The following is an 18,347-nucleotide window of genomic DNA, read 5'->3' on the forward strand; positions in this document are numbered from 1 at the left end:
GTGTGCTGTGTCACCACGTCATGCCTAGAACTTTCCATCTGCCCTGAAATAGGCGAGTTTATTGTTGATCCTTAGAACACCCCAGACATCAGCTTGTGAGGGTGAGAACATAGGGGTCGGGGGCTCAGTCCGCCCCTCCGATGCCGCAGTTCTGAGGCCGTCCCGACGTTGCCTCTGTCTTTCTGTCCATCCGCCCTGAGGACTCGCTGAGCTGCTCTGGGGTGTGCACCAGGCAATGTCAGCTCTGGAATGGCCACAGGGCCCGGGGGCTGTCCCTGCCGCCGCGCCCACTGCCCTCTCCCCATGCGTGCTGTTGTTTCTGCCGTTGGCAGGTACTGGAGGTACAGCGAAGAAATGAAGACCATGGACCCCGGCTACCCCAAGCCCATCACCGTCTGGAAGGGCATCCCCGACTCCCCGCAGGGAGCCTTCGTGCACAAGGAGAACGGTAGGCGCAGGCGGCCGCCCCTCGTGGGCTCGCTCAGCCATTGCGGGCCGGTCATAGGACGCGCCTGTGGGCTGCTTTCATCCCCGTGTGTGCGAACGGCCCTTCCTTCGAGCTACATTTTGCATTCTGCTCTAGATGTTTTCTTAACCTTATTTTAGTTTACACAAGAAAAAGGAAAGTTCTTTTTTAAAAGGGGGTTGTCATCGATTTTTGTATTAAAGTCCATGTGACAATAATAACACACTGTGGGCAGGAGCTGGTCGCAGAGAAGGTAGGTGTAAGGGGCTGAAGCACAGGCACGTTGAGGGTGTTGTCAGCTGAAATCCTCAGCAGACCAGGGGCCGCTCAGATGCCAGGCCTGATCAATTACCAATGTGCAGCAGCAGGAGTGGCCCTACCTCCTGGGCCTCCTCGGGGTCTGAGATCAGCGGGTCCCAAGGGAAGCCAGCCAGTTGATGGGCGGTCCACGCCCCGATGCACATGCCACACTGAGCACTTCTCACCTTGGACACTAACTAGGACTAAAGGGCAACAATAATAATTCAAAGTGCAGTCACACACAGTGTCCTGGAACAAGGGGAGGAGAAGAAATAGCACCTGAAGTAGCAGAAAGAAGCTCCCATCGCGTGGTTTACCACCGGACATAGCGGGGGAGGGGGGGCGTGTTTCCCTGTGGGTCTAGAATCCAGGAAAGCCTGGCTTTCCCACAAGAACCAACGCCCATCGCCTGCAAGAACAGCGCTGCCTTCCCCCCAAGCTAAACTTCCTGCGGAGAAGAACACCTCCCGTATTCTCAGGAATTAATGTTTTCACTCAGCAAAGAATAACAAGTACTGACAGAGACACAGGCATGTTGGGAAAATCTCTGCCTACAAGTGAGCGAACAGGTGCACCCTCAGCACATCTGTGTCTCCTGGACCGGCCCCGCCCCGCCCCATGGCATCACTCAACAGCTCGATTTTCATCTCCAGGGAACCCTCCTGGAGTACCTCTTCCGATGCCTGATCCTTTCACTCCCTGCCCGTACCACCTCTGCAAGGCGGTCCCCTGGTGCCGCATAGATGTGAGCTGCTGAAATCACTGTCAGTCTGCCCTCACCCCAGAGCCGCACTCCGGTCTGCACCCTGGTGCTGTCAGCGCCAACATCCGAATGGGAGCTCTCAGGCCCATCTCCCATAGCCACCTCTGTTTTCATCCTCTGCTCAGTGTCATCCTGTGGCTTCTTACCCTAAACGCTGCTTCTGTTGTGTTCGTCTGAAAGAGCAGCTCGGATGATGCAGTAACCTGTTTGCATTTACACTCGGACCCCAGGTGCCTCTCTCTCAGTCAGCCTGTGCGGGTGGATACCATTCCGAGCTTTTGTCTCCCTGCCTCCCTCCCATGTAGCCTTTCTCTCTCGGATTCTCTCCTATTGGTAATTATGTTTAACGTTCTTAAAACCCAGCCACATGTTTTTGAAGGCTGCGTTAAAGTGGACTATGCCATCCGGTCACACATCCTGTATTAAGTCTGCACCTCGGCCAATGAAGTAGGACAGCTTACGCCACTTGCTGAGCGCCTGCCTCCATGCAGCCATGGTGCTTATGGGCTCATTGTCTCCTGACCGTCCAACACAAGCACCTCTTCCCCTCATTGTGGCGCCCGTAGTGAGGAAAGCATCGCAGCTGGCTGAGGTGACCTGTCACCATCATAAGAGCAGTGAGACGAAGCCAGACATCCAGCCTCAAGAAGGTGCTCGGGTCACAGTCTCCATCACAGCCTCAGCGACGCGGCCCTGTGGGACCCGTGCTCGCTGTGTCGCCTGAACACCCCAGGCTGTTGGGACGTGGCCTGAGCCATGGCCTTCTGTTTCACCTGTACATCTGATGTAACAGTTTGCTTATCTTCCTCCTCGCTCTCAGCCCAGAAATAACCGCACCAATCCAAAGGCACTGGCTAACCGGAGCGGAGTGGGAGGACTGGGCCCTCGCCATTCCACAGGTGTAAGCAACAGCGAGTTCTCTCCGCTGTTCGTTGTTTTCATCACAGCTGACATTCAGGGACGGGCCTTACGGAGTAACCCTGGACAGGCCCGCGCCCGGCACCCTGCACAGTCCGTGCAGCAGGCTGACTGACCCTGCTCTGCACTCCCCAGCCTGGGAGACTTCGCTCACAGAGACTGGAGTAACAACTCTGTTTACCCCCTTCAAGGTGTTCCCTGTTAACTGCTTAAAACCCCGCTTCCTGGCCATTCCACGTTCTCTCCTTAGTGCAGTGTTTTTTTGTGTGTGTGTGTGTGTTTTTTTGTTTTTTTGTGTGTGTGTTTTTGTTTTTAATTCCTCGCCTGAGAACATGTTTTTATTGATTTTAGAGAGAACGGAAGGGAAAGAGAGAGAAACTTCAGTGTGAGAAGCACTGATGGCTGCCTCTGTGCCGGCCTGGCCGGGGTGGAGCCCGTTGCCTGGCTGTGCCCCCTGGCAGGGAGGGGAGCCCACAGGCTTTTGGGGTGCAGGATGGCACTCCCACACACTGCACCACCCTGGCCAGGCTCTTGGAAATGGGCTGCTAAGGTTACTGCAGATGCTGCTTTTAACAGTGCTGCATGCATGTGGCCATCACAGCCACGTTTGCCTGTGAATTTCCCAAACAGGATGATTTAGGTTAAATTCTTCTGAAGCAGCTACTCTTAGTAAGCAAGCAGATTACCTCAGATCTACCTCTAAAGGGAAAATGAGTACAAAAACATCTTCTCAACCAACTGACATTTCACAAACCGAAGAACTCCTGCGTTATTGACTGAGGTGAATTGGAGGGGTGGCAGGTTTCTGTTACGAAGACTTTGGGCTACTTCTCAAGTACATTTCCCTCTAACTGCTCCCGGCTGGACTGCTTGTCTCTAACACTGTCTTCAGTAAACACAGTTCGGCTTTTGCGGTTGGAGTGTGTTACGTAAAATTGGCCTGCAGATCGGATAAACATGAAAATGGAAACTTCTGAATTTCCGTAGGATACCCAGTAGCTCCTCATAATTGGAAGCTGTTGGCTTCCAGGTTATCAGAAGCCCGTGTGGCTGGTCCGTGGAATTCTAGACCAAGGCCGTCATTCCAGCACCCTGGTCCTGGGTCCTGTCCTCGCAGGCCCGCCCCGGGCTGCATCCGCTTGCTGAGTGGCTGCATCCGCTTGCTGAGTGGCTGCATCGGAGTCACAGCGCCATTGAAGAGCAGCTCTGCAGGCGCCTCTGCATGGACACGCGTGCTTTCCTGCGGTGGTCCTGACCCAGTGGTCCTGACGGAGGCCGAGCACGCGCGCTGGCATTGGCCTTGAACACAGCGGCTTCCCCAGCGGAGGGCCCCCGCCGCGGCCGCCGGGCCTGAATCTCCTGAGCGACGTCCAGCGTGTTCCGTCCGTGTGTCTGTCTCAGGGCGCTGTCTGTCACCGCCTGTGCGGTTAGCCGCGACGTATTTGTTCAGAGACAGGCTCTCTGCCAAAGGCCCGGTCTTAGAAAAAGCATTCGTGTTCAGGACTTGGAAGGCCTGAACTCTGTCTCTGAGCCTCATCTCTTTGCCTGGGAAGTACAGGAATTAGTTCCACTTGACAGAGTAGCTGTAAGGGTTGAAGGTGCCATTTCCAGTTTTTTAGCACAGACTTCTCCCATAGTAAGTGCTCAGTAACAGAGGGAAAGGAAACCCCATTAATGAGCATTAAGTCTAAAGTAGGTATACTGTTCCGAACACGCAGCTCCCCAAGTATCGTTTTTAAGTAATTATGACATTAAAGCATTCCTGTTGACCTCCTGAATTTCATCTTAAAGTAATAATTAAATGCGGCCCTGGCGGAGTGGCTCAGTCAGCTGGGCATCGTCCCATACACGGAGAAGTTTCCTGTTGGATTCCCTATCCAGGCTCACGCCCAGGTTTCAGGCTCATCCCCAGTAGGGGACTGTGCAGGAGGCAGCTGATGGATGTTACTCTCTCACATTGATGTTTCTCTGTTCTTCCTTCCTCACTCTTAAAAAAAAAAAAAAATCAATAAACTATTCTTAAAAATAAAAACACGAATTAAATCCAAGAAAGATAGTCACAAAGAAACTTGAGTTGAAGGTGTTATGGACAGAAAGAAAAAATCGGCCGTGTGCCAACAAAACCAACAGAAACTTAGAGGCCAGTCCTCTGAGAGACACACATGTCTGAATTGCCGTTCGCTGGGAAAGGCTGCCTTTGCACCCAACGGTCTGGAGCACAGCCACAGGCACTGCCAGACCCAGGGCTCCCCGTACCTCCTCCTCCCCATGAAATATATGTTAGTTATTAGAGATAGAACTGTAGATCTACCCATACTCCACGTCTCTTTTCTCTCAAAGGATTAGTAATGGCTTTGAAGTTCTGTAAAATACAGCTAAGTGACATGAATCTAACAGGCGAAGTGAGTGGCTGAGGAAGCTATGAAGTGAGGGCAGAAACAGGAGGCGCAGTGGGGGCCTAGAGCTAAACACAAAGTGCGTCACCAAGCACTAGTGATGCCCGTGGTTTGCTAACATTTCTGGTTCCCCTGAGGGAAGGCAGCCGGTGTCTGCCCAGCCATGGCCTGAGGTGGACAGAGCTTCGGGCTGTCAGGGGTAGCCGCCTTTTCCATGACGATGGGTGGTCACGTGGGTGCCTCCAGGGCAGACGTGTGGACGGGGCAGAGGCGCTGGGCCTGGTCTTTCTACACCTTTGGCAGGGAACCCTGCTCCGGGGCTGGGCCTCCCGCTCCGAGCGCACAATCCTAGGCACAGGGTCCTGGGCACACGGCTCGCTGCTCTGTTCATGCGTTCAGTGGCTGGTTCTTGTATGTGCCCTGACTGGGGATCGAACCACAACCTTGGTGTATGGGGACGACGTTCTAATGACTGAGCCACCGGCCAGGGCTTAGTCTGTCTGATTGTCTACATACACCCACTTCCACAAGTAAGCCTTTCCTCTGTGTGTTGTTTCCTCCTCACCAGGCTTCACGTATTTCTACAAGGGAAAGGAGTATTGGAAATTCAACAACCAGATACTCAAGGTGGAGCCCGGATACCCCAGGTCCATCCTGAAGGACTTCATGGGCTGTGATGGACCCACAGACAGACACACAGAAGGACACAGCCCGCCCGACGACGTGGACATCGTCATCAAGCTGGACAACACGGCGGGCACGGTGCGGGCGGTGGCCATCGTGATCCCCTGCATCCTGGCGCTGTGCCTGCTGGCGCTGGCCTACACCGTGCTGCAGTTCAAGCGCAAAGGCACGCCGCGCCACATACTGTACTGCAAGCGCTCCATGCAGGAGTGGGTGTGACGGCGGCCGGCACGCGATCCGGACACGCTGGATGGCTCCTCGCTCAGCGGTGGTGCGGCCTGGCCGGCTGACCTGCACCGCAGGCCGCTGTCCCGCACGCGGGCGGAACTCGGCCTCGGGGACGGTCCCGGATGCAGGTCCCTGCGCCCGCGTCTTTGTCTGTCTTTCTTCTTCCTTCTAGGCCTTTCTGCACGCTGGTGCGGCACACCTTCAGGACGGAGACCCGGGAGAGTCTTCCTTACACGTGCGGACAGGGTGCCCTTCCGAAGCCTGAGCCCATTCCTGGGGGAGAAAAGCAAATCTGAAAACTCACGCATTTTCGCTTTGCACCAAGAAGTTTGTGAGAGGTTGGACTGAACTTGCAGGAGAGCAGGAGACCCGGAACAGCTTTGTCTCCAAAGAGTGCTCTGACCCTCGGCGCCCGCGCCAGCCTGTCGGGCAGCGGCCAGGAGGGCCGGACGGCCATTTCTAGCCAGAATCTCTGCAATATAGTAACAGCCTTAATGACACCCCCCTCCCATCCTGTCTCACAGGCCCTCTCGTCCCCTCGTGCTCAGAGCCCCATTCAGTCAGGGCTCGGATCGTGGGGTGTGTCCCAGACCCTCCAGCCACCTCACCTTCATCCTTGTGGGGCCTCCCAAGCTGTTTTAGGCCATTGCCCCGCGCCCCCTCCCCGGGTCTGTCAGGAAGATCGCTCCAGCACAGTGAGAAGCAGCGTGTCCCTGAGGCGGCAGGGAAGCTGTGCATTAGCGGGTCAGCGGGGGGCGAGCTTGCAGAGCCGCTGGTCAGCTCCCCTGTGGGGCTGCTTTCCTGCTCATTGATGAATCTGAGCCACTAGGCTCTGCTGACGGCAGCTCTGGAAGGTCAGCTGTTCAGAGCAGATGTTCTAAACCCCATGTAATTTTTAAGTGACTTACAGTACCACGGACATGCATTCATGGCAGACGCAGACCATGTGACTGGCCAAAAGGTTTCCTGGCAAATAAAAAGGTATTTTATTATGTATCTTGTAAGAGTGAACCTTTATTTGAACAGCTGACGCTCACAGCCCAAGCCTGTTCTCCCTTTGGTCAGACGTCGGAGCTTCTGTTTTGAGATCCGCTGCCTGGCATTTGCAGGGGATGCGCAGTGTGTGGGGCCCGGGAGGGCATTGCCATGCCGACTCGGGGAGGAGGATGTCCTGCATGGCCCCACAGTGCTCCAAGGGCTCCTGCGGCCTCTGGCATCCTTCACCAAGCATTAGCAATCGCCACCAACAGCCACAACCGCCAGCCCTTCCTGCTGAGTGTGCTGTGTCCTAAGCGCCGTAGCGCCGTTCCCTCGAGCGGAGCAGATTCGTGACCGCACGCTTTTGCCTGCAGAGTGGCCCCTGGCAGGCCGCTTACCACCCTCAGAGCCCGCTGCTCAGGGGCTGCACTGGCGAAGGTCAGAGGGGGCCCCTAGCTCTGACTCGGGGTTCGGGAAAGCCAGCCTCCGGGGTGAGCTTGGTGATGGTGGACAGCGTGCCTTGAACTTGATTTCTGACCTGTTGACTGTTGTTCACAATAACGTAAATGTTGTCTGATGTAAAAAGCCCTGGTCTGTGTCTTTGCCCTTTGCCCTTTAACTTGCAAACTGGCCTGAAAGAAAGGAAGTGGGGTGTTTCCCCGGGGAGGGTCAATTCTCTCTCAGCCCAGGGAGCGGAGTCCCTGCACGGAGAGGCGGGCGGAGTCCAGTGTGCCGATGGACACTGGCTCTCACACTCGGGGAGTGCCCTGGAGGTAGAAGTGACTTTTCCTTTCCCTTTAATATATTTCCAAGTCTAAATTCATCATTTCAGTACAAATATAAAATAAGAGGTGGAAAAACAACTTCAGAATACTTTAATGGCCAATGTGGCTTTTACATAAAGCAGGAGTTTTATACCATCCATAGTAAGGCCTCCTCACTCATTTGCTGGTAACACCACGTCCAGGTGGTTTTTAAGGAGTGTGAGCACACAGTCTTATTTGGAAATGGGTGGTTTGGCTGCCTGACTTTACATGTGTCCTCCGTGTGGCAGGAGGCATGGAATGCCTTTCAGGTGCACTTTTCCGATGGGCTGGGATGCGGCGGCGTGCTGCGGGGCTACGCTGTTACTTCTGATAGCTGGATGCACCGCGTCAGGCTGAGGAGGAGACCAGTTCAAACAGAGTGGCCTCACCCAGAGGACAGGCCCTGCAGAGGACTGAGGTGTGGGAGGCACCCCCTGCAGGCACTCCGCTTCGGTGTAGCCGATGCTGGTGCTCCCAGTTCACTCCGCTCAGCTGGGAGGCTGTCTGTCTGCACACCAGCTCAGTCAGTGCTGAGACAGCAGGAGGTTCACTCCCGTCAGGACTGTGGTGTCCAGGGAGAAGTATGATGGGGAATTACACATGTTGCTAAAGACTGAAATGAGGAACTATGTCATTTGAGGACATATGTGAATCATGGAGGAATTCACTAAACCTACATGGAAAATTATTATTGTTATTATTATTATTATTATTAATGAAAAAGAAACCGAAGAAGCAATCTTCTGCCTCTTTATGCATAGGTCACCATATCCTGTTTCCCCCTACGACTAAGTGCATGAGGCTAGACAATAATGATGCCTTGGCGGGCGGGGAGGGGGTGCACGTCTGGATTCTGGCGGGTCACAGACAAGTGTGGGTTTGTCTTCACTTCAGCATGAGCGGCGGAGGTGGGAGACACGGCGTGCAGCTTCTCTTCCCGGGACCGTCGCCTCTCCAGCGGCGAGCCGAGGGGGCTGAGAGGACATGGAGCACCACGCCGGCGCGAGCAGGGATCCCGGTGCTCACTGCACGCCTCTCCCCCGGGGCGTGGGGGAGAAGCTCCCTCCTGAGGCAGCGGCAGCGGGACTGAGTGCTGGCACAGAGGAGCGGGTTCCATGGTCAGCCATTGGTGCCCAGTTCAGTGCCAACAGACACACAATCTGTCACACACTTTCCTGATCCCATCATGCGTGTATGAAAAGGTCATCCTAGGGTTCCCCAAGTTGAAACGAAGCCAAGCTCACAAGCACAACAAATACTTCTCTACTGGTTCATAGTGTTTTTTTTTATTACTTGTTATAAGCAAGGTAGTGTTCTTTCCATAAATAACTACATAGTTTATAATGTTAGTCAAATGCTGTTGTTCTGTATCATCTTAACAGGACTTAATGAAGAATTAAAAGAGCCAATCGGTCTTTATCCTCCATAAGCGATAAGTCCATGTCGGACCAGAGTGCCACTGGCGAGCTGAGCTGTGACCCTGTCAGTGCAGTGTCTGCTGGCAGTCAGAAGTCAGAGCGCAGTGTCTGCTGGCGGTCAGAGCAGGGCGCGGCGCAGTGGGGAGCCACATGGCCAGATCAGGTAGAGGAGTCTGTGAGGACATTTCTGTCACCGACCAGAGGGTGCAGCTTCTGAATCGGATGTAATAAAGTTCTAAGTAATAACTTGAAAACATAATTACTAATAAAGGAAAAAGACCAACTTATTGAATTAAGCAAACAGAACTTTCTCTAGTCAGACGGCTTGTGAGCTTCTCCTGAAGTGCAGTTTGTTTCATGGCTTATCTGCTTGTCTTCTCCCCTTCCTGTGTGTAATCTGAAAGTGCGAGGACACTGTCCAACCTCCCGGGAGTCCACACGTGGCTGGTGTGTGGACTGGGTCCTAGCAGCAACATTCCAAAATATGACAGAGGTCAAACAGAGACTTGTGTCTGACCAGTGACATCAGGCGAGCGATCATGAATGGCTACATGTGCCGCTCAGCCACGGTGATCTCAGAGAGGCGGCACGAGGGCAGTGTGCAGGATCTCACGTCTCCTTGCCCCTCACGAGACAGACCTGCATGGCCGCAGCGCAGGCAGCAGAGCGGGGCTCATGGCATCGGTTCCACGCTGCCTGGGAGGGAACCACAGCTACATCAGAAAAGTTTCATCAGATCCTTCTAAAAACTAGAACTTTATGTAATAATCTCATTTCACAGAACAACCTGCCGGAGAAAGTACATTCCACTCTGTTCACACCGGAGATGGTGACCTGCCACGGAGCAGAGTGAGCACCTGGGTGAGCACCCTACACTCAGGCCGCCTCCGGCTGCCCCGCCAGCACCGCATCATCACCTCACCTGGAGGGACGGGCACAGCCGGCCTCCCAGCCGTGCCGTGGCCGTGGCCGTGGCCTTCCCTGTGCTGCTCAGACCACCGCCCCTCTGTCTCCACGGCGTCATTTTGAAATCACGTTGAGTAGTTCAGGTCAGATTAATAACATCATTTGCAAATGTCTCCCAACATTGTACACAGATGTCTACTTTGAAATTTACGAAGACCAGGTTGGAAAATTCATAGAAATCGAAGGAAAAACCTTCCTGATATTGTAAAATTTTATTCCATTTTCTGGAGGAGTCCCGAGAGGGCAGCCTACGGTTGGGAAACACAGTTGTGAGCTTGTCAGGGAACACGAGCAGCTTAGACCTGTGCACATGACGGGACCTCCTTACACTGTGAGGTGTGGGCGTCCGGCCTGTGCTCCGCGGCCTGGCGCCAGCCCTCCAGGAAGGTGAGGACCGAGGTGGTTGTGGTCGAAGCATCATCTGCACAAGGCGATCCTCGGGAAGGAAGTCGCGTGTGAAGGGAGCAGAGGTTCCATGCCTCTTGGGTTCACAGGCAGCGTGTGGGCTCCTGTACTAACTGCCTGGGAAGGGCGCCTTGGCCTTCGCCGTGGCCTCAGTGCAAGGTGCACAGGCCGTGGAGGACCAGACGTGCCAGCTGGGATGGCGTGCTGACCATGCACCTGCCCCGCATCTGCTGCAGAGCTGAGTTCTCCGCCTTAAGGAGGGGAAGAAAAGCAATAAAATAAAGAGGCAGATGAGACCCTTGTATCCTGTTCAGTGGCCACTCAGCACCAGAGCAAGAGGTCATTAACCCTGACTTCACTTATGGAACCAGAGAGAGCAGGTAACACGAATAAAATGATGGCCTTTTTGACTTATGAAGACGCTTCTTGAGTATCTTGTTTTTCTCCACAAAAAAATACCATTCGGAATAGAACATTTTGGTAGTGCTTGGTCTGCGTGACGGGCAGGCAGGATACTGTGCTAAGGGGTCCTGGATTGCAAGAGGGCACAGACCAGGCTGAAGGACCCCACGGGTGCATGATCAGGACAGAGAGGGACCGCAGGAGGGCTCTAGGGCGTGTTCATCTCGTCTCGCCCAGTCCCAATTGGCCGGACACCAGCAGCAAACTAACCTACTAGTACAGGTCAGAGCATCTGCCCCCTGGTGGTCAGTGCATTTCATAGCAACTGGTTGAACAGTTAAATGGTCAGACATTTAGCATATTAGGCTTTTATTATATAGGATTGCATTTATATTAAAAAGAGAGGAAATAAGAGGATGGGGTTGGACAGCTTTGTGCTGTATAGCTGAAATGCTATTATCAGCATTTTTTGAAAAACCTCTCTTTTCAGAGGTTCAACCAACTCATCCATAAAAATTTGCTTCAGGCTTAAAAGTCTTGAGAGATTTTTTAGTTATGTATTTTTAAACAAATATATCTTGTTTTTATATTATAGGAGGGAAATAAATGGAGTTTACTAGTTCAATTTGGCAGTAATATGACTTTTTGACAACCTAAAATCTACTTATTGCATAGTCTATTGATGGTTTTTAAAAGAATCAATTATTGAAATTGAGAAAATTGCCTGCCTCATGGGAGTAGCAATCTATCTTCAAGAAATTTTAACACTTGTATATCTGTATCACATTCTCTGGATTCCAATAGAGGGCCACATGGTAATGATTGTGATTATCACCGTCCTTATAAGTTATCAGGTGATATAGGTTTGGAATATATATTCTATATTACTAGGTAAATTAAAGGGGAAAACTCCCATAAATTTAGTATGTCAAATAAATACTATATATATATACTTAAGTATTGCACAGGCATTTCTCTTTCAGAATGAGAATAAGCAAGCAGTTAAAAAGGAAGTTGTCTCCTGAATAAACAATAACATTTTATATTGTAGCATCTTAAGAAACTAATTTTTCCATTTTCTATTGTGTTATGGGAAGTTAAAAGAATTTAATGCTTAAAATGAATGCTGACTTCATTTAAATAGCATGAAGCAGAGGGAACACTGGGACATTTACTATGTAGGCCATTACCTGCAGCTGTTTGTCAACACTCGCCTTTGTTTGAATCCCTGTTTCAGTTATGGAGAGATGATCAAATCCAACTTGAAGCTTCTGCATTGCTCCCATCTCACTCAGTGTGACCCATGGCATTGTTGATAATAAGTAGGTTCCCCTGTGAGGGAAAATAAAGAAGGAACACGTTTATTAACTGAGTGGGTTTTCAGGATTCGAGTTGCCAGTGGTTCTTGCTCACACAAGGTTCTATATATTTATACCATCTTAAATCTGGCATGTATGTCTGTTTTCTCATATTGCCTTTGCTGACAAACCCAAAACTCATTTGTGTGCAAATATATAGCTAAATAAATGGTGCTAACATGTATTATGACTGTCAAATACAACCTGGCAATCTTGTGGTGCTTACATAATTTTTTCCATTGGTTTTATTGATCAATGCATTGAACAGTGTTTATTATTCACATATCTTTATTAGTCAATCAAGAGAGCATAGCACATTGTTAAATAAAATGTTGGTCAATCTGTGTAACAGCTCTCCAGCCTATCTCTCTAACTCCTTTCGTGTTGCCTCCTTAAAGGTCAAGGATCCATGCTGTTACTCTCATCACCATAGGCCATTAACATGTCTGGGCTTCTCCACACACTCCTCTGTTACAATGCTGTGGCCCTCTGACTGCTGTGCAACCCTGACCACACGCAGGTCACAAGCATCAGTGGGGTTCCCGCCACAGCAATCGAAGTGTGAAGGGCTGTGCAGTGATGGGTTTTTGTATTTATTAATTTCTATTTATTTTGTGTCTATTCGAGGAGGGGTCTGGATGGGGCATTTTGTCTGCTGTGCTTTACCCTCGGGAAGGGTTACATGGCTTTGCATACTGTGGCCTCTTCTGTATTTACCACCCATTCATGTGTTGTAATTAAACCACTGTTAATAAACAGGAGGACGGAGAATGGCTCAATGATGCTGTGTTCACTCTGGGTGAATGATGTGCATACATTTGTAATGAACGTTTAGGCTGTGATCTATAGAGGCTGCCTTTCCTATCTGTGTCTTCTTAATCAATAGAAAACAGAAAAGGAAAACTTGAGAAATTCAGGCCAAAATCTCCTGTGTGTTTGCCTGAATCGGGCAATGGAAGAATCCGTTGACTACTAACTGGATGGTATGCGTGACCAGGGATGGGGCGGGAAGCAGGTTTCTGTGAGCCTACGATATCTTGGGAGTGCATCTCCACTTGAAAAAGACAAAGATAACTTTGAGATAAGTGAGGATAACTGATGTTTAAAGCCATTCATCATGGCCATCTAGGTAAATTTAATTGAAGGGCCTAATGTTTATATCAAGCCTTTGTCCGCATCTCCTGTAAGGACTCTTTCCCTCGCATTCTCTGTAGGATAGGCTTGTAGAAGAGGGTGGCTGTGGCCATGTAACCACCTCAGAGAACAGAGAGGAAAACACTCCAACTTAACATTTTCATGTTCATCTCCTTAGAACACCAGGTAGTGGCGGGCAGTCAAGTGCCCAACCACGATTTCCTGACAATCAAAGGATGGCTCAGGAGTCCCCCATGAAACACTGGCTCCTGGACATGACAGTTCAGCTCTTTCCCCTTCCACTCGAACTTCCTAAATGTTGTGAATTTAAGGAAGTTCCCTATATGTGCTTACCCTCCATCCTGGGATCACTGGTGCGAACCATGTCTACATCTACAAACCAAGATCCCGCCTGACCTACCTGCGATCTTAGCCCCTCCTCCAGTGCACCTCGCCCCAGTCCCTGGAGTTTCCTGGTCAGCACAGTGAGCGAGCCCTTCTATCCCCCTCAGGCGGTGACTCTGAACCAACCCAGGCTCTCCCCCGTCTGCCGAGAAAGCCTTCTCAGCACAAAGATATGCTCCACTGAGCGACAAACACACAAGAGAACCCTGAATTCAGAGACACAGAAGTTCCATCCAAAGGGAGAGAGAAGCAAAGGGGTCCACAAAAGGCTGGCAAGAGGTGCTTCCAAGGTTGAGATATTCACCTGCCCCAGAGACACCTGGACAGACTGAGGCTGCGACACACACCAACCACAAAGACAGCAGGAGGGCAACATGCCCAAGGTGGCACCATCAGAACTGCCCTTCCCTTACTCAGGCTGTTGGGTGTTCTTCTCTAACCTAGGAAGCTACTGTGGGACATACTCTTGAAAACTGCACAATAAATGAACAGTAATAGCACATGAGGTCTGAGGAACAGAGCATCCATTTCTTAGGAAATCTAAAAAAATTTCCTGTTATGCTAGCAAGATAAATCCTAGGGTAAGAGCACCAGAGTTTAACTAGTTCAAATAGAAGTAGAGTGGGTGACTCCTGTACAGGTGTGTGTGTGTGTGTGTGTGTGTGCATGTACATGAATATGAGCACGTCTGCATGTATGTGTGAGTGTGCATGTGTTTGCACATGACATTCCTACATGCACACAGAGTGAAACTGATAAATTACATAATGTGAATAACCTAGTGGGAATTCTCCTGCGAGGCTTTGGAAGGTGTAGGGGGACTTGATAATAAGTAAAATAAAAAGAAAGTGAGTCTAAAGGCAAGACAATTGTTCATTTAAGAAACTGTTTTTGAAAATTTGTAAGGAAGGTCCAACTCAGTGCTCAGTCCTGAACACTGTTGAAGGCTTGACAGTGAATCTGCAAGGGTATGGAGGATAGAGAGGAACAGAAGTTGGAAATCAAGAGATGAGTCCTCAAATGGATTGATTTAAAGATAAAAGTAGATGTATAGTTACAATTTCTGAGGTGCTCAATTCAGGAGGGGTGGGGGGAAGATTAGACAAAAATATCAATAGAAGTTTGGGAGCAGAGGACTGTGGGAAGGGAGAGGGTGGGCATGTTGATATTTTTTCATAGCATCATCCTATATAATAAAAGGCTAGGACTATAAACGTAAAGACCAGAACAACCACTCGACCAGTTGCCATGAGGTGCATTGACCACCTCTCGATCCCTGCCTGCCCCTCCCTACCCCACAGGCTCCGATCCCCACATGGAGAATAGGGAACCACTGCTAATGGGCGGTGAGGGGGTGGTGGGATGGGACTGGGGACTGTTGAGTGGTGATGGGCTTCAGTGAGTGTTTGGCAGTGAGCAGCGGTGAGCATCAGGGGGCGGTGGCAGTGAGCGTTGTGGGGCATTACAGGACAGGGAGAGTCGGGAGCACCACGGGGCAGTGTGGGATGTTGTGGGGTGTGAGACATGGCCCTAATTCTAGGGACTAGGGACCCTACTAGCCCACAATTTTGTGCATTCAGCCTCCAGTTTTAGAATAATGTGTTCTAAACGATGTAACTGCATTAATATGACCCTAGAAAGTCTACATTAAAGCACAAAAACAAGGGTCAGCATGCCCACATTTTCATAGATACAGGTGCTGACTGTCATTGTTTTGTCTTTGTTCCTGGGCAGTCCCCATACTCAGTGGGCCACAGTTTTCCTTTTGCCCACTTCCTACATGTTCCCCTGTGTCTCTGACCTCACCCCTTACAGCACCTGTGGCCCATCCTTCAGCAGAGAGAAAGGGGCCGTGCAGCTACTGGCCACTGCTTCCCCAGGACAATGCCCGTCCCTTAGAGAGACGTTCTGGCTGAAAGCAGCCTGGGAAAGAGAGGCCTTTGAATCTCACCTACTGTGAGCAATAGTCTTCAAAGGAAGGTCACAGTGAGCAATAGCAGAGTTACACAGGCACCTCCAGGTCATGCTTCTTCCCAGAAAGAGGGCATACAGAACAGGGAGGGCTGAGAGCTGGTAGAGTATTTGTGAGCAATAAAAAAATACTTATAATATTGACATGTCACATGTCAGATTAATGAAGTTACAGTGAAATTATATTCTTTCCAAAAAAAACATATGAAGCTGCTTCATTTGCCTAATCATTTGCTATTAATTGAATATCTGTTACATTTCAAATATTAGTAACAACAAGGGATAGGATATAGAACCATGTAACCTATAAAGGAGTATGAGGAATGTTATAGGACTACAGGTGCAAGCAGATCATGAGAGAATTTAGACAGTAACACCCCAGGTTATCAGGGAAGACGTTAGAAAGTAAAAAACAAAAGTAAAGGTTGGCAATTGAACATGAGGAAGGATTGTTTTAGGCAAAAGCACAGCTTATAGAGAGGCATGCAAGTGAGAGTGAAACAGCACATTTGGGAAAACAAGTTATTCCAGAACAGGAGCCCAGGAGCCCATGCACATGGAGGAGACTTTGTTGTGGGGTCAAACCCTGGAGTCAAAAATAAGACCACCAGAGGCTGCTAATTGATTTTGAAAAAAGCAGGCAAGGATTTATTGAACTGGCCAGGATGGCTGCAAGAGCACCACACGCAGATGGAGTCCACCCTCACCGCACTGTTCCAGGTGCAGGCAGTCCTTTTAAAGGTCTAAACCACAAAAATTTTCCTTTGTTCTAAATTCTAAATTCTAAATTCTAAATTCTAAATTCTAAATTCTAAATTCTAAATTCTAAATTCTAAATTCTAAATTCTAAATTCTAAATTCTAAATTCTAAATTCTAAATTCTAAATTCTAAATTCTAAATTCTAAATTCTAAATTCTAAATTCTAAATTCTAAATTCTAAATTCTAAATTCTAAATTCCAGCCACATCCTGCAGGACATTGGAATGTGGCCCTATCTTGCAATAGCTGATAACACAGAAGCAGAACTGAGCAAAATTAATCTCTAAAGCTTATCTGCAGTTTCATCTCCTGGAGCTACTGAGTCAGTGGGAATCAATCTCCTGTGGTCCTGGTCCACAGGCACAGGAAAATTACCTTTGTGAGTTTCCAGGTCTCAATCTGGAAGCTGACGTAACTACCTTATTGTTTAAGCAAGTAAGTGTGTGCAGAAGCCAGAATAGCAGGATTAAAATTCAAACAGCAGTTTTTACTTAAGTATGGTTGCTACCATACTTCAACTTGTGCAAGGCAAGTTCAAAGACATAAGCAATGTCAAGGTCGTGAAGGGACTTTATGTCTCTGCCTTTGCCACCAACCCACCTGTGATTCTGTCAGGCAGGGCCGCTGTCTTGGGCAGGCACCTGAGGCCTTGACCAAGTTGGAGGGAAGACCAAGAATGCTCTGTCTGTCCTGGTGAGAAGAGAATGGTGAAAACTCACCTATTTCACACGGGGACATACTCCTTAGCCCCTGGCAGGCAGGGGAAGAGCTCATCTCCTACAGCCCCTGGAAGAGGAGTGCTGAGGCCTGGTTTTAGGGGTCTGGGGGCTGCTTGCACATGGTGAGGGGGAGACACAGGACCCAAGGCTCTGGGGCAAAGGCAACACTCACAGCACCGGAAAGCTGAAGGAAAGAAAACCGTAAGTTAAATTCCTATTTTCTTGGCTTGGGCATTTGCTGAAAACCAAGGCCTATGAATTTTATTTATTTATTTATTTATTTATTTATTTATTTATTTATTTTTTTTGCAGCCGCAGTTCTGAATGAGCCAGGAACTGACCCTCCTCTGACCCAGCACTGCTGGGTTTCACTGTTCCACCGTTCACAGCCTCCTTCGATCTTGTGAGTGAAGATCTCTGGGCTGAGCAAGAGAAGAATGCAGTTGTTGAAGTGAGAAGTGAAATATAGTGGCAACCACACTTTGGTAAAAACTGCTGTTTGAATTTTAACCCAGCTAAGTCTGGCCCCTGCATCTGCTTAAAACACAGTACTTACCTCAGCTTCCAGGTGGAGACCTGGAAGCTAAGGCAATTTTCCCTTGCCTGGGACCAGACCACAGGAGATTAATTCCCACTGACTCAGTAGCTTCAGGGATAGAACCTGTAGATAACCTTTAGAGACTAACCGCTGAGCTCTGCTTCTGTGTTATTGCTATCACAAGATAGGGCCACATTCTAATGTCCAGCAGGATGTGACTGGGAACCAACCCTGCGGGCTGTCCCCAGTCTTTAGAATTTAGTCTTTTTAGGATTTAGGAACAAAAGGAAAATTCTTGCGGTTTAAACCTTTAAAAGGAATTGCCTACCCCTGAAACGGTGCAGTCTTATGAGACCACCTGCGTGTGGTGCCCTCGCGGCTGTCCTGGCCAGTTATTTCAATAAATCCTTGCCTGCTTTTTTTTAATTAATCATCAGCCTCCGGTGGTTTTATTTTGAACCCAGGTTTCGACCCCACAATAAGAAGGTTATAGGCTCTGAATCCCTGAAGCGTCGGTGTACCTCCCCCCAATCCGATGTGGCTCTTCTGCCTTGTGTGCAGATCCTGTGGCCCCTTCCTCAGTGGAGTTGCCTCGAAAAAGAGAAGATAGTAAAATCTTTGCCTCATTCTTAACACTTAATTGTCTCCACGTCTGAAAAGTATAGGCATATTCCAATATACCCGCAAAGGCAATAATTACATTGTCAAACGCTGGAGGAAACAGCTTTCACA

The 18,347-nt window shown here is 49.7% G+C and overlaps 1 protein-coding gene across 2 annotated transcripts in view; it reads left to right on the forward strand.

The window, feature by feature from the left end:
• Window positions 1–17,532, forward strand: part of MMP16 (matrix metallopeptidase 16) — a 155,270-nt gene extending 137,738 nt beyond the window's left edge. Inside the window, exons 9-10 of one of the 2 annotated variants that reach the window (XM_045581566.1) lie at window positions 333–448; window positions 17,390–17,532. In XM_045581566.1, the coding sequence (XP_045437522.1) occupies window positions 333–448; window positions 17,390–17,484 (211 nt within the window). In that variant the 3' untranslated portion in view covers window positions 17,485–17,532. Of the gene's footprint in view, window positions 1–332; window positions 449–5,411; window positions 6,748–17,389 lie in introns of those variants that run through there. The other variant, XM_036437338.2, reaches the window with a different exon arrangement.
• Window positions 17,533–18,347: the final 815 nt, after the last annotated feature.

Source organism: Pipistrellus kuhlii, unplaced genomic scaffold, assembly GCF_014108245.1.
Source record: "Pipistrellus kuhlii isolate mPipKuh1 unplaced genomic scaffold, mPipKuh1.p scaffold_m20_p_14, whole genome shotgun sequence".
Lineage (NCBI taxonomy): Eukaryota > Metazoa > Chordata > Mammalia > Chiroptera > Vespertilionidae > Pipistrellus > Pipistrellus kuhlii.